The following is a 24,335-nucleotide window of genomic DNA, read 5'->3' as shown; positions in this document are numbered from 1 at the left end:
ACTTACTATAAACTATTATATGTAATTTATAACTACCTATATTATATACCTACGTTATTTTAATTCCTCTACGCTTTATATTTATCATTTTTTTGATGTCCCTTCCGATGTAGGCATATTAAGACACAATATACCTAGTCAGTGTGCCCAGCCAAGTTTTAATAAGACAATAATATAACTGTAACATCTACAGGATGTTCTACATTTCACTGCAAAATAAAAATTAACATGGAAAATTAACAATTTAAAATTATTTTTAACAATTTAAAGTTTTAATAGAAAATAATAGAAACTATAATCACTTTTCAATTTAATTTCAAATTATAAAATAAACCTAAATAACTTTAACTCTCTGCACTTCATATTTATTTTAATGCCTACCTACTGTAGTTAATTTTAGTAGTAGTAGTATAAAGCTTTATTGCAACAAAGGATAGTGCATATTTAAAAATAACATAAGGAAAATAATTTAGCTAGAGCGTACCTAAAGGTGGCCTGGCCTTATCACTAAAGGGATCTTTGAAGGCAAACCGAGAGTATGAAGCAACGCTTTTTAGCTTAGGTACTATCTTTTAAGAAAATGAGATATTTTTAAATATCTCGCAATTTTTAGGGTTCACTTTGTTGTCTGTCTATCCGTCCGTCATGTCTGTCAAGAAAACCTATAGGGTACTTCCCGTTGAACTAGAATCATGAAATTTGGCAGGTAGGTAGATCTTATAGCACAAGTAAGGGAATAAATCCGAAAACCGTGAATTTGTGGTCATATCATTAAAAAAAAATTCAAAATGTGTTTAAATTTTCAAAGGAAGAAAACTATACCAAGTGCGGAGTCCTAAGAAAAGGCTGTACATTCTAAAACAGATTTTTATTTATTTTTATGTATAACAGTTTTTGATTTATCGTGCAAAATGAACCTTCATGAAAAGGAACCCTCTGTGCGCGAGTCCGACTCGCACTTGGCCGGTTTTTTTGTAAAGATCGCACGTATCAAAGCAAAAATACAGCCAGAGGTTAATTTAATTTGCTGGAGTGACTAAGCAAAAGCTTTTCCGAAATATTAATTGAAATAACTGCATGTCTTCTATAATTATATATTTTGTATCTTATTGGAAATAATTACACAAAAATATATGCTACAATTAAAACTACGTAATAAATACAGCTTGTTTTTTGGCAAAGTAGTCCTTACTGAACAATATCTACTTATTTCCTAGCTAATTGTAACAAAAATTTACATAATATTTACAGTTTCTATATTTTGTAACTACTCTGTACAAATAATGACTAGATTTTTATATTTTATACACAGACGCTGTACTTTTTCGTATAAATATATATGGTCAACAAAAAACAAAATATTTTCAATCAAAATAACAACTTTTTGAAATAAAAGTTATTTTAGCTTTACATATTTTTTTAAATATCAAAGTAACATACTATATTTTGTATCAGTATTACATATAGGTAAGTACAGTAATTTTATCTAGATATAAAAATTTGTCTGCTTTTATATCCAGATATAAAAACGTTTATAATAATATGCACAATAAAATGTAAGTTAACCAAACAATTATTGGTACCAAATTGTCATTAGATAAAGAAAAAAAATTTTTAGTACGTTATCTTTATCTTAATTATATTTATTTCACGGACGAATTTAGTTTATTTTTACATTTTTATTTTGTCTCTCCAAACATGCTGTATATCTTCAAATACGACTCACTTTCTTAAGGAAATAATAACACGGCAAAAATACGCAGTGTAGGTAATTATGACTGTTTTTTTTCATCAAACTATAATTATTATTAAATGAAAAATAATATAACTAAAAATAATTTATACCCGTGGCGAAAATTTACATTTATACAAACTCCCATTGCAAATGAAATAGGTAGGTACACCATCGAATCAGCCTAAAATATACCTACTAGCGTTAACTCCCTCACACCAAAAACCACCGCACTTCTGCAAACCACCAAAACAATGTCCGTCGGGACGTTCTAAAATGAATTAAGATTAGAAACGCACCCGTTTATGAACGTTCATCTCGCCCAGTCGTCCGGCGGCATACCCTGATGCAGCGGCGAAAACGCACTGCGCCTCGGCTCAGAAACTTGGCTTTCCTGCGAGCCGATTATAGATTCTATCGAGAAACCGTTACGGGACCTCTTGCTTCGCGTGTCCGTCGTTTCATGAAGACGCGGCGGCAACGGAACCGGCCGCAGAGTCGCCGGCGGCGGACGCGGCAGCGACAGCAGAGGCGACGGCGGCAAGTAGCACGGCAAAGGCAACAACGGGGCGTAGGCTTCCCTCGCGAGCATCGCCACGACCGCGTGAGCGTGCTGCAGAGACGGCGCCGGCCGCTTATACCTCTTCCGACGGCGGAGGAAACTTCCATTATCGAACATATCCTCGGCCAACGGATCCAACGTCCAATAGTTTCCCTTCCCCGGATTTCCAGGCTCCCGCGGGATTTTTATAAAACAATCGTTGAGACTCAAGTTATGCCGGATAGAGTTCTGCCACGCGGGAAACTTTTCGCGGTAATACGGGAATCTGGTCATGATGAACTCGCAAATACCGCTAAGCGTCAGCTTCTTGTGCGGCGATTGGAGGATCGCCATGGTTATTAGAGCGATGTAAGAGTAGGGCGGTTTGATCAGCTGGGACGATGACTTTGTCTTTGGCTTCTTCGGGGAGCTCGGTTTGGTGTCGCTGGGGCTGGAGGCGTCGTAGCGCTCCGAGTCGCTGGACGGCGGGGGCAGGTCCGGCGTGTCCTCGTCCACGGAGACGTAGGTGTCGTCGGGCGGGTAGTCGTCGCGGTCGCGCAGGTAGTGCGGCAGGTAGAGGCGCGGCGGCGGCCGCAGGTCGAGCGGCAGGTCGCCCTCGATGATCATGTCGCGGTACTGGCTCAGGTCACAGTCTTCCATGGCACCGTCACATGTCAGAGGTGCATCGGAGCGCGAGGCACGGCACGGACTGCGGCGCGCCCGGCTCGGCGGAGGCCGGGCCGGCTGGCTCCGCCCTGAAGGGGGTCACCCACTCCGCAGTTTACGTTTCAGTAAACACAACAATTGTCGTTATTATTACTGCGGGTCGGAGCTTTGTGCATGAATTTCAGGCCGTTGACTAATAATTATTAGGCTCCCTATCGATTTAACTTTGTTGCGGTATTTATTTTGGGTCGGCGGGACTTTTTCGTTCGGCGAACGCTTGTTTTGTCCGAAGTTGTTTCTTTTTAAATCATTTGTACTTTTCATAATAAAAAATCCTTTAAATATTATTTAAAATTATGTAAGTATTTAGAAATTTGCTGTGAGTATGAAATAAATGTATCTACCTAATGTGTCATTCTTTTAATAAACAAGTAGTTATGTATTTACTTATATGATATGACCCTACCCTCTTTTAAGCTTTTAATAATAGCTTTTTTACTTATTTTTCAAAATGGTATTCCTAATTAATACTATAGCTATACCTAACAATTTTCTACTCTAATTATAGTAGATATTTCAGTAGATAGTAGATATTTATGTAGGTACCTACAAGCACTTAAAATAAGCTCCTCACAAAAAGTAGGGTAGGTAACAAAATTGTTATCATCCTTGAGTGCAAAACATTTCGCCTCAAACCGAAACGAGAGTTTAGCTAAACTTTTACCGCTAAAAGATGCGAAAATAAATATGAAAAAGCTCCAAAGAGATCCCAACAAAACGAGGAAAAGTAACTGTTTACCGAGATACGTATAGAAAGATCCTTTAATCCTTATTTTTTTTTTATTTTTTATTTATTTATTTATTTAGTAATAGACTTAATTTAAAGAGAAACATTTTTCACCATTTTTTATAGACCAAAGCACTAGATAAAAAACAGACTGGTGTTTGGAATTTTGCAGCCCAAATAGACCGTAGTCTGTGCTAGGGCTGCCAAAAAAGAAAAAAAGATTAATTTATTTTATGATTTTACGATTACAAAAGCCGATTTATTTTATGATTTTACGAGTTAAGCCTATATTTCCATTTTTTACAAACAAAAGAATAAAAATTTTTTTTTTTTTTTTTTTTGTGCAACAGTGTTTATATAATAATATTTCAAAAAATATATAAAGATAGGATAGGATAAAGTTTAAATTATAGCATTGAGTTTCAACAGATCTTGTCATAAAGGCATTTAAAACTTTCAAAATCGGATTCTAGCAAAAATTTCTTTATATAGATTTTTAGTTTTCTCTGTAAGGAATTACGCTGGGCATATAAAAGCAGTTTGGATATCTCCAAAGGAAGATTATTAAACAGTTTTGGCGCCGCAGCTGTAAAATGTCTACTCGTAAATCCAGATGTTCGTCGGGGAACTGAACATCTTTGTTGCCTTTGCCTGAGGTGACTGGGAGTTTGCTCAAACGTAAAGTCGTCTATATATTTTGCCATATACATTGTTAGTTGCCATATGTATATTTTTCTTGGTGTTAGTACTTTACTCAGCTTAAATAGTTCTTCTGTAGGAAATCGTCGATTTTTTCTTAAAATAATTTTGAGATTGAGTTTTTGAGCCTTATTGAGTTTGTCTAATAAAGTTGATCCACATGAACCCCATGCTATGATGCCATACAATATTAACGACTGAGTTAAAGAGCAATACACTGTTAAGAGTAGTTTGACACTCATAATATTTCTTAGATCATTGTATATATAGCTCAAACTTCGGACTTTTTTAGTCAGCATGTCTAAGTGCGCGTCCCATCTTAGATGTTGATCAACAATAATACCGAGATAAGTTGTGCTATTGGTACATGATAATGTTTTGCAGTTTACACAGTCAGACTTATTCAAGCAAGAGTGTACCTTAATTTTCGGAGTCTCGGTCGGAAGACCGGCACTTGTCGGAGAGAAACACATGCATACAGTTTTTTCATCATTTAACGTTAGCAGATTATTGTCATACCACCCTTTAGCCAGGCGAAGGCCATATTCGGCTTTTTGGATGGTACTCTCCCACGTGGAGGCTGTAAATAACAAAACAGTGTCATCTGCAAAACATAGCGACTTAGAGTCCGTCTGTCTGTCTGTCAGTAGTGAACAAAAGTCATTAAGATATATATTAAATAGAATAGGGCCTAATACGCTTCCCTGAGGGACACCAAATGCTATTTCTGAACTGTTTTCAGCGCTAATGTGATTTTCAACTCGCACAAATTGTTTCCGGTTCTTAAGATAGCTACTGAACCAGTTAAGAGCATTTCGAGTAAAACCGTATCTCTCTAATTTTTTTAGTAATAATTTATGTGAAATGGTGTCAAAAGCTTTGGCTAGATCTATAAAAACAGCAATTGTTTTATTTTTGTTTTCATGATTTACAACAATCTGCTTTGTTAATTCAGCTATTGCATCATTGGTCCCTGTTCCCTCTCTAAACCCGTATTGATTATTATATAGAATATCGGAAGTATACTTGACAATCCTGGTTTTCATTATTTTTTCAACAATTTTTGAAGTAGTGGGCAAAAGTGAGATAGGACGATAGTTCGACATTAGGTTTGTTGGCCCTTTCTTATGTAGTGGCATAATTATAGCAGTTTTTAAGGTCTGTGGAAATATTCCTGTTTTAAAGCTTAAATTAATTATAGATGAGAGTGGAGCAGCTATTTCACGATTCATTAGTTTTAATATTTTAGAGGTAATGCCGTCGTGTCCACAGGATTCCGTATTTTTTAGAGAGTTAATAAATTTACTTACTTCAGATGGATTTGTAGGTCTTAAATAAAAAGTTTTATCTGCATGAGAGAAATTAATTTTGTTGCATAGGTATTGCTCTGTAACCCCTATATTGTGTAGATGCTTTTTAGCAAGGTCATGTCCTACTGAACAGTAAAAACTATTAAGAGCATTTGTTATGTTATTTGGGTCAGACGAAAAATTTACCATTTTGTTGTTTATTAACATTTCCTTAATTGGCAACTTTTGTTTAGTTTTTCGATTAGAAGCTTCATTCAGAATTTCCCATATTTTTTTAGAGTCCCCTGAGTGTTTGTAAATTTTTTTCCTAAAGTATTTAAAGTAGTCCTTAAAGGACTCTATTGAAAAAAATCTCATAAAGCGAATTCTAACACACAATTCAGGTATCACCGAATAAAACGCGCGTAAAGAATATCCCTTAACGAAACGCCCCGACAATGCGCGTCTCTGGAAAACCCTCGTGTGTGTTTCCTACCAAAACATTTACCCCTCAGGCGTCGAGGGAAAAGCTATGCGAGCGACAGGGACGGACGACGCGAGCGACGGAGAGGGCCGAGGTCCGTGACCAATCGTCGAGTGTGCCTCTTTGGGAGGAGCTTCCTAAAGCTAACATGTCAGGGCGGAGCAATAGATCCTATTATTGTCTGGCAAGGCAAATAATATTTTGCACAATGTACACATTGGGGAAAAGGGGGGGTAGGGTGGTTGCTAATTTATTCTCAACTTCGGTTACGGGTTGTTTTTCAGCTTTGCGAGGCTGTTATTTAAATTGGACGCTGCCAGTTATTTGTATGTAGCCAACTGTAGGCATTGTCGACTGTAATGAAGGAATTTTCTCGTTTTCCTGAAATTCTGCGATCGTTTACGCACGGTTACCGGTTTAAAGTTTCGTTTGCTTTTGTATGTGTTCATGTTGTCTGATTAAATTTTATTTGCGTGTCATATTGTGATGCGTGTTTGTATGCAATTGAAATCGCATTAATCTTCATAATTATCTACTTACTATATCTGTGTCTAAGAAACTCGTAGCTTAGAATACGAACCATTTGGCCCTTTTTTAGGGCTCCCTACCTCAAAAGGAAAAACGGAACCCTTATAGGATCACTTTGTAGTTTGTCTGTCTGTCTATCTGTCTGTCGTGTCTGTCAAAAAAACTTATACCTACCTACTTACAGGGTACCTACCTACCTACTTAGGTAATTCAAGGCCACATAATTTCTAAGCATTTCTACTATCTACCTAATCTAGACTCTACCAGATTTATTTTAAAGGAGCTAAAGTGTAATTATTATTGGTGGGTAGATTACCTACTTACTTACTTGGGTAAAAGCTTATCTACCTGTCTAACTTGTACCTAAGTAATTACTTAGTACAAATAGGTAACTTATACATAGTAAGTATAGGTAAGTAGTTTTATAGTAAATTTTATAAGTAGGTATTAGGTCTGCTTAGTAAGTAAGGAAGTAGGTGCGATACTTCAACTTCAAGATTCTAAGGGGAATTCTACTTGGGGGAATACACATCACTCTTGACGAAGTCCCTGTTAAAATATTTATATTACCTACTAAGTAAGTAGGTACCTTTCTTCTGATAATTGAATCAAAATAAAACCTTACTTTTTATACATTTCATGTTACTTAGATACCTATATCACATGAGCAGATAATTACCTATTGTATTTAGCACTAGGTGTCTACCTACCACCAGTTCCATCTTTACTTCATCATCAACCCATTTCCGCCCCACTACTGAGACGGGTATCAGAATGAGAAGGGTTTAGGCCCTAGTCTGCCACGCTGCCATCTTTACTTACCATAAGATTATCATATGAGCAGATAATTAACTAGGTAGTTATAGATACCTATTTAGTCCTAGGTGCCTACTACAGTTCCATCTTTACCATAAGGCCTCATTCGCACGAAAGCTTTTTAGCGTCCGTTAACAGAGCTCTCTCCGTCACTTACTCCATACAATCGTAGTTCCCATTTCATTTGAATATTAAGCAACCAATTTTTGATACGAACCTATTGAAATTATCCAGGTACTTACCTACTTACCGAAATACCGATTTGTGATTGCCTAGTTTTATACCTCTGCAGTTCTCGTAGTTTACAACGTTTTTTTATAAAAATGGAAGAAATTACACAAATACTAAGTACGTGAAATACAAGTTCAAATGAACACACAAAAACAAGAATTACATAATATACAACAAAACATAAATGGCATAAATGATAACATCAATGAGAAATTTCAAAACATGGAACTTAAAACTAAAATGCTAGAAGAAAAATTAGAAAAACAGCAACAATCCATTAACTTTTTCGAAAAATTCATAAGGAGAAAAAATTTAATATTTTTTGGAGTAGAAGAAAAAGAAAATGGTTACCATGATTTAGAAAAATATGTACTAAATATAATAAACAACAACATGAAAATGAACTACGGCAATGATAGTCTGGAGTATGTGGGAAGACTTGGTAAAAAGACAGGCACTGTAAGACCTGTAATTGTAACCTTAAAAACAGTAGGAATGAAAATCAACTTGTTAAAAAAGAAGAAAATGCTTGACAGTTCAAACTACTATATTATGGAAGATTTTCCAAAAGAGATTCTTAATAAGAGAAAACAACTTAGAGAAAAACTTACTGAAGAAAGAAAAAATGGAAAAAACGCAAAATTAATTTATGATAAAATTATAATATTAGACCAAATTAAAACTGGAATGGAAACAAAAATCGCCAACAATAAGATGAATTTTCCTTTGTTTTCCCAAGAGGTAGTAAGTAACCATCATTTCAAAAACAACAATAAAAATAGGAAAACACACAAAAATAAGACCAAGAATTAAATATTCTTAATATTATACAGATGCACTAACCTAGAATAATAAAACATGCTAGAAAACTATTGTATAGACCCTCTCCACCTCTCAATCCGGCTGGTCCCCGTGAGAGGTTAGACCACTACCCTTCAGTGCAAATAACCAGTTCATAGGTCACTTGACTACCATCTGTTAAATGAACACAGCAAACAAACATCTGAAGGAGGCCTCACACCTTAAGGGTGTACTGAACAGCTAGACAGTTAACTAGGTATCTACTGGAAATTAAATAGCATTTAAGTAATTTGTTCACTGATTAGAGATTATAGTAGGAATTTCCAATTAAAAATATAATTATATAATATTAAGTATACTTACTAAAAAGTTACTAAAAAGTATGTTACTAAAAAGCTTACAACATTAGGATAAAAATAATACAACTACTTAACATACATTTTTATTGTTAAAAGTACTTTCTTGGATTACATATCAAAAATAATATAAGTAATTAAACCAAATAATTTGTTTAACAGATTTTTCTAGCTGTAATCAATGTAATAAAAAAATAAAAACAAATTGTTTGTGTTGCTTTCCATTTAGTAGACAAGTACATAAGAATGAATACTACTTATAACTTGCAATTTGTATATCTACTCATTGTAAAATATAAAAAAGTACCTTCTATTCAATATTTCAGTCAAAAAGAAAGAAAAATAACTTTGAGTTTTAGCACCTACCTATTATCATATTTTGAGATAAAACTTGTTTGAAACAGTAAGCTAGGCCAAACTCTGGAATGTATAAAGGAAAGTAGGTACTTATACTAAAATTAGAAAAACTGAAGTTAAAATAAACAAAACAAAAAAAAAATGTATATATAACAAAAATATAATAATAAGTAATTAAGAAAATAAGTGCCTACATTTATGTTAAAATAATAAAAAATAGGAGTGTTATAAATATTTCTAAGTAAGTACTTATTTAAAGATAAAGCATTTCATTATAAATGTTATTAAAAAATGTACTAGTTAGATTATACCTAGGTACTATAGTTGTATACAAAACTTCATGTAAAATTTCATTTTGTTGTTCAGTAATAAAGGGCTTTATTATTATTATTATTATTCATATAACTTACTCTCACGCCCGGTTACAAAATAGATATATATAAAAGCCAAAGGGAATATAATATACTTACATACATAAAAATAAATAAACCTACATACACATTTACATAAATACATATTTGTACCGGGCGGAGGATTACGCCCCGGCAGGGGAGACCAAACGGCCGGGGGTCAGGGCGACAGGCTGAGAAAGCGGCGGACTATCCTAGCCGAGTCTAGCAAGACCGCTTTTTGCATCCTGGCTGCGAGCGAGCTGCCACGGAACCCCAGTCGCCTCAGATGGTGAGCGAGGCTGACTGGGATCAACCCGTTTGCAGATATGACGATTGGGATGATTTCGGTGGACTCCACATGCCACATGCCGGAAACCTCGTGAGCCAGATCAAGATACTTGCGTTTTTTCTCCGTCTCAGCTCTCACGAGGTTCTCGTCATATGGAATGGTGATGTCCACCAAAAACACCCTCGACTGTGCCCGGTCCATCACCACGATGTCAGGCTTATTCGCTAGAATAGTCCTGTCCGTGATGATGGACCGGTCCCAATAGAGCCGGACTCCGTCGCGCTCGAGTACCGGCACCGGTGTGTACTTGTAATACGGCAACCTCTCATCCAGGAGACCGTACTTCAGAGCAAGCTCTTGGTGAAGGATTTTGGCTGCTTGGTTGTGTCTATGCAGATACTCAGTGTTGGCAAGCGCCGAACATCCCGAAAGCACATGTCTGAGTGACTCGCCGGGATGGCGACAAGCTCGACAGATGTCGTGAGTGCCATCCTTCAGAATGTACCTTCGGTAGTTCCGCGTCTTAACCACCTGATCTTGTATCGCACAGACAAACCCTTCGGTTTCCCCGAAGAGGTCACCAAAGCGCAGCCATTGCACGGACGCTTTTTTATCTACGTGTGGCTCATTAAGAGCTTTAAAAAAGCGTCCGTGCAACTCCCTCTCCTTCCATACGGTCTCCCGGTCAGAGGTGCTAAGTACCACCGGTTTCTGCCACTCGGTTTTGGCTAAGGATAGTGGAGTGAGTCCTTTATCACATTCTATGACCTCTCTATGCATGGGGGACCCCCTCATCGTCTCAAAGTAGGTTCTGAGATTGGATATCTCCCGGTTATGCATGGTCTTGACGCTTAATACGCCTCGACCTCCACACTTCCGGGGGATATACAATCTCATCACAGACGATTTTGGATGGTGCATGCGATAGAGAGTCATAGTCGTGCGGACTTTTCTGTCCAGGGCGTCAAGTTCGGTCTGAGTCCAACTGAGCACGCCAAAGGTGTACATGAGGACGGGCATAACCCAGCCGTTATAAGCTCGGACCTTATTGGCGCCTGACAAATAACTTTTACAGACTTTTGTCAGACGGCCAAAAAAGGCCTCGCAAACAGACTGTTTCATGTCCGCCTCTTTTACACCTAGGGATTGTGACATGCCCAGATACCGGTATGACTCAGCTTCAGAGAGGGTCTTAATGTTGGATGGCTCGAGATTAATCTCGGCCGAATGAGTAACCTGTCCCCTCTCCACATGCACGACCGCACACTTGTCCAGTCCAAGCTCCATCCTGATGGAATTGCTGAACTCAGTGGTGATGTTCAGCAGCTCCCTCAGGCGGGTGGCATTGGGTGCCAGCAGTTTGAGGTCGTCCATGTACAGAAGGTGAGGTACTTTTGTCCCTCCTCTCCGAAACTGAAAGCCTGTCCCCGAGCCCTCCAGCAGGGTGCTAAGCGGGTTCAGAGACAGGCAAAACCATAGCGGGCTCAGACAATCACCCTGGAAGATACCCCGTCCTATCCTTATCCGGTCATCGGCAGCCGCCAACCGCTCACCATGGAGACACAGGATCGTGCTCCATTGCCCCATGCATGCCTCAAGGAAGTCCCGAACTGCACTGTCAACTTTGTACAGCTCAAGGACCCTCAAGAGCCATGAATGGGGCACCGAGTCGAATGCCTTTTTGTAGTCGATCCAGGCGGCGGAGAAATTCCGACGGTTGCGTTTGACCAGTTGGCCCGCAACGGAGTCGATGAGAAGGAGCTCCTTAGTACCACGACCACCGCCCCGACATCCGTTCTGAGCCCCAGACATGATGTTATTCTCGTCTATGTGACGGGAGATCTTGAGGCTCAGAACGGATGTCAGTGTCTTATAGATGGTAGTAAGACACGTAATGGGACGATACTTAGCCGGGTCGGTGGCATCGGTGGATTTTGGAGCTAGGTGAGTGATCCCGGTGGTGAAAAGGCTCGGGAGTGCCCTCTGCTCGAGAGCCTCTTGGAATTGTCGAGCCAAGGTCGCATGGCAAGCCGAAAAACCTTTTAGCCAGTAGTGATGCAGTCCGTCGGGTCCCGGGCTTTTCCAGTTCGGAGCCCGCCTTACTGCACCAGCTACATCCTCCGCAGAGATGGCGACCGGGTTCATCGGTTCTATTCTGGCACATGCTTCCTCTACCGCCGCAATCCAAGGGCCCTCCTCATGCTCCACCTCCCTCGACCACACCCCCCGCCAGAAAGCGACTAGGTCGGCCGGGTCCGGTCGCTGAGAGGTAGAGCAGACTGCTGGGCACTCCAGTCTTTTGTAGAACCTTTTCTGATCACTCGAGAAGAGACGATTTTGCTGAAATCGCTCGACTCTTGCCGAGTATCGTCGGATGCGGTTCCCCCATGCAGCGATTTTCTGCTTCAGGTCGTCGATGCGCTCTGTTAGCTTTTGCGCAATATCGGGCTGGTCCAACCTGACCCCACACCCGCTAAACGCAACTCCAACAGATCGCACAATCCTTGGCCTAGTGTTGCCCGACCTGAAGCTTTGCAGTCTGCCAATGAGGACTCTGGCAAGAGTGATACGGCGTTCTATTCTCTTCTTCCAGGCCGGTTCCGCGCTGCGCCTTGTGGCAGCAGCACGCCCCAGTCCCGGAGTCTTGGCACCGATGAATCGGTGCACGGCTAGCGCCGCACCGAAGATAATAGAAGCCGTATCACCCAGGCCAGTGCTGCTTTCCAGATGTTGTGGCAGCATTTTGTTTATGGCCTCAATGACATCCCGCGTCGCTACATTTAGTGTAAGACGGGAAAGCCGCGGACGATTCTCTAGAGGAGCGCTCCGAATTTCAGAAATCGCCTCTTCTAAAATCCCTCTCATCCGCTCTATATCAAGGGAGACTGTTCCCTCAGTGTCTTCCTCCACAGGCAAATCTTGTGAGATGGTAACTGTCTCGTCGCGGGCAGGCGCCGCCTGGGAGACGATTTGCTCTGTGGTAGGTGCTGACACTTCTGGAACAGCCTCACGTCGCAATCGTTCGAGCTCGGTAGCGTTGAAGATGTTAGAACGCTGAATATACCGAGCCCGGTCTGCCAGGTTTTGTTCCGTGACAGTTAGATTCGGCTCGAGCAGCAGGAACTCGCGGTACATTGCCGCTCGGTAGCCAGTCCGTCCGGTTTCCCCTCCTGTCGCCCTGTAGTACGCACGCATGACATTCTCGTTCATGAGAGAAGTCCAGCGCATGCGGCGTACACCACCAGCGGCGGGCGCCGAAGATTGGGCCCTGGTGGACCCGGTCGGAGCCAAGCCATCTGGTGGGGATGATGGATGTGTCGACCGGCTAGGCGGTAGTGCCGGTCGACTGATGGTACTGGCGGCCCGTATGCTGCTACGCCCAGCGCCAGCTCCAGGCGCGCCCTGGCGACCCCCAGGCAGCGGCCCTATTCGCACATTCCTTATATTTCGATCCATCATCATAAAAAAGGGGGGGGGGGGGGGTGAGTGGTGGTTACATCACTCGGGGTCCACTCAGGTCCCCGAGGAGGCTGTTTCTATGGCCAGCGTGCCAAGCTTCGGGGAACTTGGATGATGATGTTACTCAGTTCCCCGATTCCCTTAGTCGCCTCTTACGACACCCACGGGATGAGATGGGGTGGCAACATTCTCCTCTGCCGGTGCCACACGGCATTTATTATTATTATTATTATTATATAACTTACTCTCACGCCCGGTTACAAAATAGATATATATAAAAGCCAAAGATAATATAATATACTTACATACATAAAAATAAATAAACCTACATACACATTTACATAAATAAATATTTGTACCGGGCGGAGGATTACGCCCCGGCAGGGGAGACCAAACGGCCGGGGGTCAGGGCGACAGGCTGAGAAAGCGGCGGACTATCCTAGCCGAGTCTAGCAAGACCGCTTTTTGCATCCTGGCTGCGAGCGAACTGCCACGGAACCCCAGTCGCCTCAGATGGGGAGCGAGGCTGACTGGGATCAACCCGTTTGCAGATATGACGATTGGGATGATTTCGGTGGACTCCACATGCCACATGTCGGAAACCTCGTGAGCCAGATCAAGATACTTGCGTTTTTTCTCCGTCTCAGCTCTCACGAGGTTCTCGTCATATGGAATGGTGATGTCCACCAAAAACACCCTCGACTGTGCCCGGTCCACCAGCACGATGTCAGGCTTATTCGCTAGAATAGTCCTGTCCGCGCTGATGGACCGGTCCCAATAGAGCCGGACTCCGTCGCGCTCGAGTACCGGCACCGGTGTGTACTTGTAATACGGCAGCCTCTCATCCAGGAGACCGTACTTCAGAGCAAGCTCTTGGTGAAGGATTTTGGCTGCTTGGTTGTGTCTATGCAGATACTCAGTGTTGGCAAGCGCCGAACATCCCGAAAGCACATGTCTGAGTGACTCGCCGGGATGGCGACAAGCTCGACAGATGTCGTGAGTGCCATCCTTCAGAATGTACTTTCGGTAGTTCCGCGTCTTAACCACCTGATCTTGTATCGCACAGACAAATCCTTCGGTTTCCCCGAAGAGGTCACCAAAGCGCAGCCATTGCACGGACGCTTTTTTATCTACGTGTGGCTCATTAAGAGCTTTAAAAAAGCGTCCGTGCAACTCCTTCTCCTTCCATACGGTCTCCCGGTCAGAGGTGCTAAGTACCACCGGTTTCTGCCACTCGGTTTTGGCTAAGGATAGTGGAGTGAGTCCTTTATCACATTCTATGACCTCTCTATGCATGGGGGACCCCCTCATCGTCTCAAAGTAGGTTCTGAGATTGGATATCTCCCGGTTATGCATGGTCTTGACGCTTAATACGCCTCGACCTCCACACTTCCGGGGGATATACAATCTCATCACAGACGATTTTGGATGGTGCATGCGATAGAGAGTCATAGTCGTGCGGACTTTTCTGTCCAGGGCGTCAAGTTCGGTCTGAGTCCAACTGAGCACGCCAAAGGTGTACATGAGGACGGGCATAACCCAGCCGTTATAAGCTCGGACCTTATTGGCGCCTGACAAATAACTTTTACAGACTTTTGTCAGACGGCCAAAAAAGGCTTCGCAAACAGACTGTTTCATGTCCGCCTCTTTTACACCCAGGGATTGTGACATGCCCAGATACCGGTATGACTCAGCTTCAGAGAGGGTCTTAATGTTGGATGGCTCGAGACTAATCTCGGCCGAATGAGTAACCTGTCCCCTCTCCACATGCACGACCGCACATTTGTCCAGTCCAAGCTCCATCCTGATGGAATTGCTGAACTCAGTGGTGATGTTCAGCAGCTCCCTCAGGCGGGTGGCATTGGGTGCCAGCAGTTTGAGGTCGTCCATGTACAGAAGGTGAGGTACTTTTGTCCCTCCTCTCCGAAACTGAAAGCCTGTCCCCGAGCCCTCCAGCAGGGTGCTAAGCGGGTTCAGAGACAGGCAAAACCATAGCGGGCTCAGACAATCACCCTGGAAGATACCCCGTCCTATCCTTATCCGGTCATCGGCAGCCGCCAACCGCTCACCATGGAGACACAGGATCGTGCTCCATTGCCCCATGCATGCCTCAAGGAAGTCTCGAACTGCACTGTCAACTTTGTACAGCTCAAGGACCCTCAAGAGCCATGAATGGGGCACCGAGTCGAATGCCTTTTTGTAGTCGATCCAGGCGGCGGAGAAATTCCGACGGTTGCGTTTGACCAGTTGGCCCGCAACGGAGTCGATGAGAAGGAGCTCCTTAGTACCACGACCACCGCCCCGACATCCGTTCTGAGCCCCAGACATGATGTTATTCTCGTCTATGTGACGGGAGATCTTGAGGCTCAGAACGGATGTCAGTGTCTTATAGATGGTAGTAAGACACGTAATGGGACGATACTTAGCCGGGTCAGTGGCATCGGTGGATTTTGGAGCTAGGTGAGTAATCCCGGTAGTGAAAAGGCTCGGGAGTGCCCTCTGCTCGAGAGCCTCTTGGAATTGTCGAGCCAAGGTCGCATGGCAAGCCGAAAAACCTTTCAGCCAGTAGTGATGCAGTCCGTCGGGTCCCGGGCTTTTCCAGTTCGGAGCCCGCCCTACTGCACCAGCTACATCCTCCGCAGAGATGGCGACCGGGTTCATCGGTTCTATTCTGGCACATGCTTCCTCTACCGCCGCAATCCAAGGGCCCTCCTCATGCTCCACCTCTCTCGACCACACCCCCCGCCAGAAAGCGACTAGGTCGGCCGGGTCCGGTCGCTGAGAGGTAGAGCAGACTGCTGGGCACTCCAGTCTTTTGTAGAACCTTTTCTGATCACTCGAGAAGAGACGATTTTGCTGAAATCGCTCGACTCTTGCCGAGTTATTATTATTATTATTAAGCAACCAAAGTCCATGAAATTTTGCAGACATAGTCTAGAAACTAATATCTGTGTCTGTGGTGTTTTAGATTTTTCTAAAAATATGTAGTTTTAAAATTACAGGGGTTCAAAGATTTGTATTTTTCTTTAAAAAAAGGCCCAACTTTGTGCTCGTTTTTCTAGACAACGAAGCAATTTAATGAAATTTGGAAAAACCACAGACCTAGAAAATTTAATGAATATCATGCAGTAAAAAAATTATCGTTATATATTTTATATTGTTATAATTATGTTGGAACTACGAAAACCAGAAATTACACCCAGAAATCTTGAAAATTTCGTGCTGTCTCGATTTCTGCAAGAGGGGTGGTGAGGTGCGGGGGACGACCAACCCCCGACGCTGACGGGGGGCGGAAACTGACAGTCTAAACTGGTCTAAACACACGGGCCACATTTAAACTACACCCGACTCTAAACTTGTCGATAGGTCTAACTAAATACACTGGTACATTTCAACTTGCGTTAGACGCATGCGTTACCTACTCAGACGTTGCCTGTAGATAAAAATATGTCTCATGTTTGCTGGCAATAGCGCATGCATCAAACCCTGCAAGTTGCACCTATTCCTCACCCAATACGCAATTCCTCACGCAATACGCACAGCTTTAATATTATAATTTTTGACAATGTATACTATATGTAATGCCATATCACAGGTCACTCTCTGATTTATTGCTAACAATTTACTTCCAAATCAATTCCAAATGCAAAGAAATCTAAGTGTGTTCAATTCACACTGCCCAATACCAGGACCTTAAATGACATAAATTCATTGATTAATAATCATATGTTGAAAATAAAGGAGAACCCCGTGTTTCTCGGTATAACGTTAGATGCAAAGCTTCTATGGAACACCCACATATCAACACTTGATGGTAAACTCAACTCTGCTGCTTACACTGTTAGAAAAATTCGACAGGTACTGACGTGGAAACTGCAAAAATTGTATATTTTGCCTATATTAAATAAAGCGATAGATATTGAGAAAAAAATGTATTACAGAAAAGGACAGGACGTGCAATTTATAATTTAAAACCGCGCGCTGCCATACAATAAAAATATAAGGAAATAAGTACCTTATTTATTATCTTATAGTAGTAGCTTTTAAATATATTTACAACTAGCTAATGCCCACAGCTTTGCTCGCGTGGATTTAGGTTTTTGAAAATCCCGATCCTTTCATTTCCCAGAACAAAAGTTGCCTCTCCGTAATAGCCCGTCCCCGGGATGCAACTTGTTTCTGTATCACGTAAGAACATTTAAACGGATGATCCTTTTCAAATCCCGAGGGATCACCAGGATTTAGGAATGCAATTTCTTACAGCATCAGGGTTGAGGTCAACGACAAAGTATTTACTTGGTATAGATACCTTCAATATCAATTAATAATCGACACTTTTTAAATCCCATTAGCTTTAGTAGTCAGGTCCCCTGCAACATCAGGATTGAGGAGTTGGAATCCAAATTTTTTATTGAACAATGTCGCAAACTTTCTTTATCGATTAAAAAAACTAGCCAAAATTACGCAGTTAGGTTACCTGCCAAATTTCATGGTTTTGAGTCAACGGGAAGTACCCTAGAGGTTTTCTTGACACACTCGACAGACAGAGAGATAGACAACAAAGTGATCCTATAAGAGTTCTGTTTTTCGTTTTGAGGTACGAAACCCTAGAAACGTAGGAACGGCATTCCGAACCAGTGGTAAATTTTTCTGACCAAAAAACACTTTGAAGTTTACCTAAAAGTTTACAGGAATAAAAATTTATCATTGTACTCCATTCCATTTCATTCTATTCCATTCTGTTCAAAGATAAATAGATTATAAAAATATTTGTCACCGAAACAATAATTTACGATACATCAACCAATATCAATTTTACTGATGACAATCTGACTATTACCAAAGTGAACGACTACTATAATATCTATTATATACGACTAACATAATATGTATTATAAATTGTGTGCCGTTTGCATTCTCACTAAGTTCTCATTAAGTTTGTTTTATTTGGTTAAACTTTCTGGCATTTATATTGTTATGACGTTTAATTGGCAAACAGTCTGTTTATTGGCTGAAACTCAAAAATTCAGCCAATCACAACAAATAAAATATTTTAATAATGATTGATGCAGCTTTCTGTAATCGAAAACAAAATATTTGACATTAACTTGAATGTGACAGTGATTTCCGAGTAGGGTTGCCAGAGGCCCCGTATTTTACTGGTTACTGGTTGGTATTTCAGGATACAGAAACCCGTAATTATGAAAATAAAATATGGGGCAAATAAAACTAAATATTTTTAGGGTTCCGTACCTCAAAAGCAAAAAGGAAATAGGATCAATTCGCTGTCTGTCTGTCTGTCCGTCTGTCTGTCTTTCCGTCTGTCCGTCTGTCTGTCTGTCCATCTGTCCGTCTGTCCGTCTCTTCGTCTGTCATGTGTTCATGAACAAATATTAGTATTTTCAATTTTCAAAGTAACTAAATATTAAATCAAGTAGGTTATTATATGAAAGGACTTTACCAGTACATTCTAAGACAGATTTTTATTTATTTTTATGCATATTTTTTTTAATGCATAACAGTTTTGATTTCTTGTGTAAAATGTCGAAAAAAAATACCCGAATACGGAACCCTCGGTGCGTGAGTCTGACTCGCACTTGGCCGGTTTTTTACAAATTCAGTCGGGCTGGCTTGCGAAACCAAACGCTGACGTTATGTCCAGTAGAAAGAATACATATTTTCCTTGTGCGACAATGCGTAGAATAATACCTGCGTAGCCGAAACCCACTCGATTTTGATCATGGCCGTAGCCAAAGAGGCGGAGGTTGGTTTTAGGATCTAAGCCTTTTTTTATACAAGTTAGCCCTTGACTTTAATCCCTCCTAGTGGTAATAGTGCAGTCTAATTTCTTGGCCGGTAGGGCCATACTAACCATATAACTAGCCATGACCCAAGCCTCCCACCAGACCAGAAATTTAGAAATGGCCACTGCGTCTGGGAGACCGTCAAAAACCTAAACCTAAAATAATACTTACACTATTTCTTGCATTTGCTTACCAATTTTTTTTGGAAATATATCAAACATTTCGCGCTCGCTTCACTCGCGTTTTGAATTTGTATTACTTGGTGTATGCCCCGCAATTTCGTCTGCATGAATTTAGGTTTTTAAAAATTCCGTGGGAGATTTTCCGGGATAAAAGCTTATGTTCGTTTCTGGGGTGCAAGTTACCTCTGAATAGTAAGTATCAAAATTTTGGTAAAGAAGTATCTTGCTATGGCTAAACTCGTTTCCCTTTCACTTATTTTTTTCTGTATTGAACCAAAAACACTTACGCTCACTGCGCTGCGCTTTTTCATTGTTGTATTTTATTCCACTATCAAATTGAAAGGCGAAATTCAACTAACCAGGTAATTAGCCCATAAAGTTGAGCGAACGTATTTTTCCTCATGACAGGATTCAGTTCCGGCCCTGATAAAACCTCTCCCGAAATCAATTCCTGGCTACGGCCATGGTATTGATACTTTGAAGGTGGAATTACAAGTTAAATGTAATTTTAAGTTAACATGCAAAGATTGTATGCATGAAATGTATAACATTTTATTTTACAAAATGAAGAGTTTTTAAAAACTATTGAAATAAATAAATAATCTTTTATTTAAAACCACATTGTAAACACAGTTCACCGATCAAGACCCGGCAACATACAGAGAAAAAATACAAAACATACAAATAAACTGAAATACCTAAATAAGCTTTCAGAGAGAACCACCGCCTATTTCTTCAAATACAATAATAAACAATACAATAATACAACAATATATAAGAAACAATGTCTCCCGTAAACAAATCTAAACCCCGTATTTTTGATGGTGGTAGCCTGTAAATCTAAAAGAGGCAGGTGGCAACCCTACACCTACCCTACACCTAGACAGAATGAAAAATTTGTTTTCATTACTCGGCAGGCCTACTGCCAAAGTTTGACAGAAAGTGTGGCGGTAGTTGTGACCTCTGATTGGCCGACTCTCTTTCACTATTTGCTAAAATTGATGATTGCAACAACAATTTTTGCTTTTTTGTAATCTAAAACAGAACACGGACGTCAAACAGGTTGACTAATTGCAATCATTTCTGACCGGCTAACATTGTTCCGCTAGTGGCTCAAACTCACTGTCGCAGCAAGAACGTGGTAAATTCAGCCAATCACAGCAATTTGAATTGGTTATCACAAATGTACCGATCTAGGAACCGAGAATGCACGAACCAGGGCAGATAGAGATAAGAACAATAATATCATACGTAGGAAATCGACGGGGGCTCGTTGACAAGTATCCTCTTAAAAAAGCATTCAAATAGAACAAATGCATTCCCAAGTAGGTACCTACTTACTTATCTGTTCACACGTCAACGCTTTTTTAACGTGCACTTTGTATTTTCAGCGCAACGCCGGGTTTTAACGCAACGCTTTTTTAACGCTCGTGCGAATTAGGGCTAAGGATACGTAGAGCCGAGGCTCAGTATTATAAGTATCATCATCATCATCATCCTGCGGGCATCCATAGTTGGACATAGGCCTTCCCTTAAAATAAAAACCCAAGGCCTTCCCTAAAGAGCGCCACCACACCCGGTCCCTAGCCTTCCTCATCGAGCCACTTTCCGCCAGCCGCTTTATATCGTCGGTCCATCGTGCTGGAGTATAGACTTACTTACTCAAGTTTAAGTACTGGATACTTAAATGCTGATAAGTATAATATAAAGAATGGATAATAGGTATAACTTCAAGCACTTACCTTGGGGGAATCCACCCCACCCCTGGATACGTCCCTGTTAAATATTACCTTTCTTCTGACAGTCGAATGAAAATAAAATTGGAACCTCTTCAGTGCAAAGGGTTCTGATATCTTGCGTGAGAACTGAGAATGTGTTGTCTACAAAAGAATGAGGGGGGTGAATTTGATACATTCAATTTCGTATCGATCAGCTCACACTAAGTACCTACTTACCGACTTACAGTCTAGGTACTTATCCATACTAATATCACTAGATTATTAGATATACCTGCCTACATGCCAAAGTGTCTGTCTGTTAGCTTTTCACGGCTCAACAGTTTAGTTGATATTGGATAGAATCAGGCGTTACTTTGCGGAAGTTCATGTTTAGCAAGAAACAGTTAAAAATTATTTTGCTATAATCCGCCAACAGGATAAATCTGTATGGTCAAACATGCATGTTTGACCATACAGATTTATCCTGTTGGCGGATTATAGCAAAATAATTTTTAACTGTTTCTTGCTAGTTTAGTTGATTTTGATTTTTGTACAGAGGTAAGTAGGTAAGTAGCTTGCCTCCCGGAAATTGAAAAAGGCAACTTTTTATCCCGGGAAAGAAAGAAAATCGAACCCGGGACCTCCATTTAATAAGACTACAGGCAGTTTATATAATAAGTAGGTATATAAGTGGCGAAAGAAAATGCCGTTTTTCCTTTTGAAGTACGGAACCTCATAAAACGTGTAGGACACGAACACAAATATATTCCTTTTGAAAAATGTCTTTTTTTATTAATTATGTTTTTTCCCAGTAATCCGAACATTCCAATCATCCGGTTGTGCTTTTACTAGTGCCGGATTAGTGAGATTCTACTCTATTTCGTACTATCCTAACGGAAGGTAGGTTCCCTGATTAGCTAAACGTGCGGTAATCCGTCAAAGCGTAACTCGGCGCAAACATTTCCATTTGCAAGATAAGCATGCGGGCCTCGCTGCCGCTATGGGATTATCCTTGCACAGCCAAACCAAAATGTGTGCCCATAATAATCAAAAGCGGCTTACCTATGGGTACACAAATTACACTAGGTACCTATAGGCAGATTATATGTATATAGAAGTTGCGAAAGATACCTATTACTTTTGTAAAAGACCTTATTTTATTAATCATGATTTTTTCCAGTAATCCGAACATTCCAATCATTCGGCAGTGCTTTTACTAGTGCCGGATTAGTGAGATTCTACCCTATTTCGTACTATCCTAATGGAAGGTAGGTTCCCTGATTAGCTAAACGTGCGGTAATCCGTCAAAGCGTAACTCGGCGCAAACATTTCCATTTGGGATTATCCTTGCACAGCCAAACCAAAATGTGTTCCTGTAATCAAAAGCAGCTTATATACAAACTACACTATAGGCAGTTTATATGGAAGTATCCTTCCACTTTTAATTTGGGTACCTTCAAGTCAAGAGTGAATAGGTAACTTCTAGGCAAGCGCGCTCCATCTTACGCTGCATCATCACTTGCTAGCAGATTATTCCTTTCAGGAAAGGCAAAGGTCGTACGTAGACCATGCAGCCTGGTAAGTCGTAGATGAATTATTCTTATGTTGTTTTAACTTGCTAGCAGACCTGATTGCAGCCAAGCGCTACTTAGTCTGTAAATACTTATAAAAAAAGTTATTAAAGGAATGCCCAGAGTAAGAGTAGGAAATGATTTTTAGAAATTCCTCCCGAGTGAAGCTGGGGCGGGTCAGCTAGGTCGTTGTAGGAGGAAAAAAATCAGTCAAGTACGACTCGGACTCGTCAAATTTTATGATTCTAGGTCAACGGGATGTAGCTATACTCTGTAGTTTTTCTTCACAGACACGACAGACAGACGACGGACAGACAGACAGAAGGACCGACACGGACGGACGTACAGACAGACAGATAATAAAGTGATCCTATATAAGACAGGGGTCGGCAAGTAATTTTAAGTGAGGTCCGGATACTGTCGAAAATTTTTATCAAGGTCCAGGAAAAAACTAATACCTATACTAATGCTTATTCGTTTTTATTTTGCCACATTATTATGTCGAGCTAAATATTAGTAGCCACGTTGATAGTTAGCTTTAAGTAGGTATACAATTTTCATACTTTTCTGAAACATGTTTACTCCAAAGTTCTTCAGTGGATGCGGTTTTATACAATTGCAAGGAAATATTATCTTCTTGCCAGTCAATCATGAAAGACTGAATGCAGTCCATTCTGCTACAGCAATAACTTCATAATACCTACTTTTAGGCAGTTTTAGGAAATGAGACATCTGCAGACTGCAGTCTTGGAATCTTGGAAGTTGGAACAGCACATTCATTCCTAAGATCGACCGGTTACAACTTACAATCAAAAATATTCAGCGGTTCAAGATCCGCCTGTTGCCGAACGGTGCTATAAGGGTTGATTTTTCCTTTTGAAGTAGGTACGGAACCCTCACAATGATTTTTTCCGATAAGTCCACTATCAGGAAAACAATTTTGTGAATGCCGCCAGGCTCCGCTGACTGCTCCGAGTGTGAAATTCGGACTTCTCTATATAACCTTTTTCGAAAGATTAGTTGGGTGGAAATCTTTCAGTTTGTTTTACCTACCTTACCAAAACATTCAAAGAGCATTAGAAAAATGGAAATTGAATAATGAACACTTTCAAAGCCTTCAAAATGTACGACCGTATATTTTAATATTCCCGAATTTCTCTTCCCTGAACCATGAACGCCAACTGTAAAATACGTCTTAGTAAATTGTAGGAAATAAAATTTCAAAAAATAATTAAAAGCCATGCAGCGCCATCTATATTGGAAAGTGAAATTACGAAGTAAAGCGCCATCTGTTGAGGACAAGTATAACTAGCAAGCACTGCTATGAATTAGTTTGCTGTAATTCGCATAGATGGCACTTTCTTTCGGCCATGTGTTTTCGCTATTAGATACTAGATGTCGCTTTACTTGTTCAAATTAAAATTTTAACTCTTGTTAGGGTTGCGTACCTCAAAAGGAAAAACGGATCCCTTATTACCACTTTGTTATCTGTCTGTCCGGCTGTAGGTACGTCTTTTATCTGTCCGTCCGCGTTTGTCGTGTCTATCGAAAAAACCTTTAGGGTACCTACTTCCCATTGACCTAGAATTATTTTTGGCAGGTAGCTGTAGGTAGGTCTTAAGATCACAAGTAA

General features: G+C 40.8%; 2 protein-coding genes across 2 annotated transcripts; both read right to left on the bottom strand.

The window, feature by feature from the left end:
• Positions 1-1,501: 1,501 nt before the first annotated feature.
• LOC123875668 (forkhead box protein D1-like) lies at positions 1,502-3,115 on the bottom strand. The gene is given in 2 exon segments (XM_045921633.1): positions 1,502-2,989; positions 2,992-3,115. Coding segments are annotated over 2 exon segments (1,068 nt in total). The 3' UTR covers positions 1,502-2,045.
• Positions 3,116-4,924: 1,809 nt separating this feature from the next.
• On the bottom strand, positions 4,925-13,424 carry LOC123875866. Its single transcript, XM_045921923.1, has 2 exons — positions 12,072-13,424; positions 4,925-5,005 (listed from the first exon to the last, which is right to left on the bottom strand). Exons 1-2 carry the CDS (start codon positions 13,422-13,424, stop codon positions 4,925-4,927), a joined length of 1,434 nt encoding a protein of 477 aa, XP_045777879.1.
• Between the last annotated feature and the right edge of the window lie 10,911 nt (positions 13,425-24,335).

Source organism: Maniola jurtina, chromosome 20 (assembly GCF_905333055.1).
Source record: "Maniola jurtina chromosome 20, ilManJurt1.1, whole genome shotgun sequence".
NCBI lineage: Eukaryota > Metazoa > Arthropoda > Insecta > Lepidoptera > Nymphalidae > Maniola > Maniola jurtina.
Note: the sequence above shows the minus strand (reverse complement) of the source record. Positions and strands in the feature narration are given on the sequence as shown.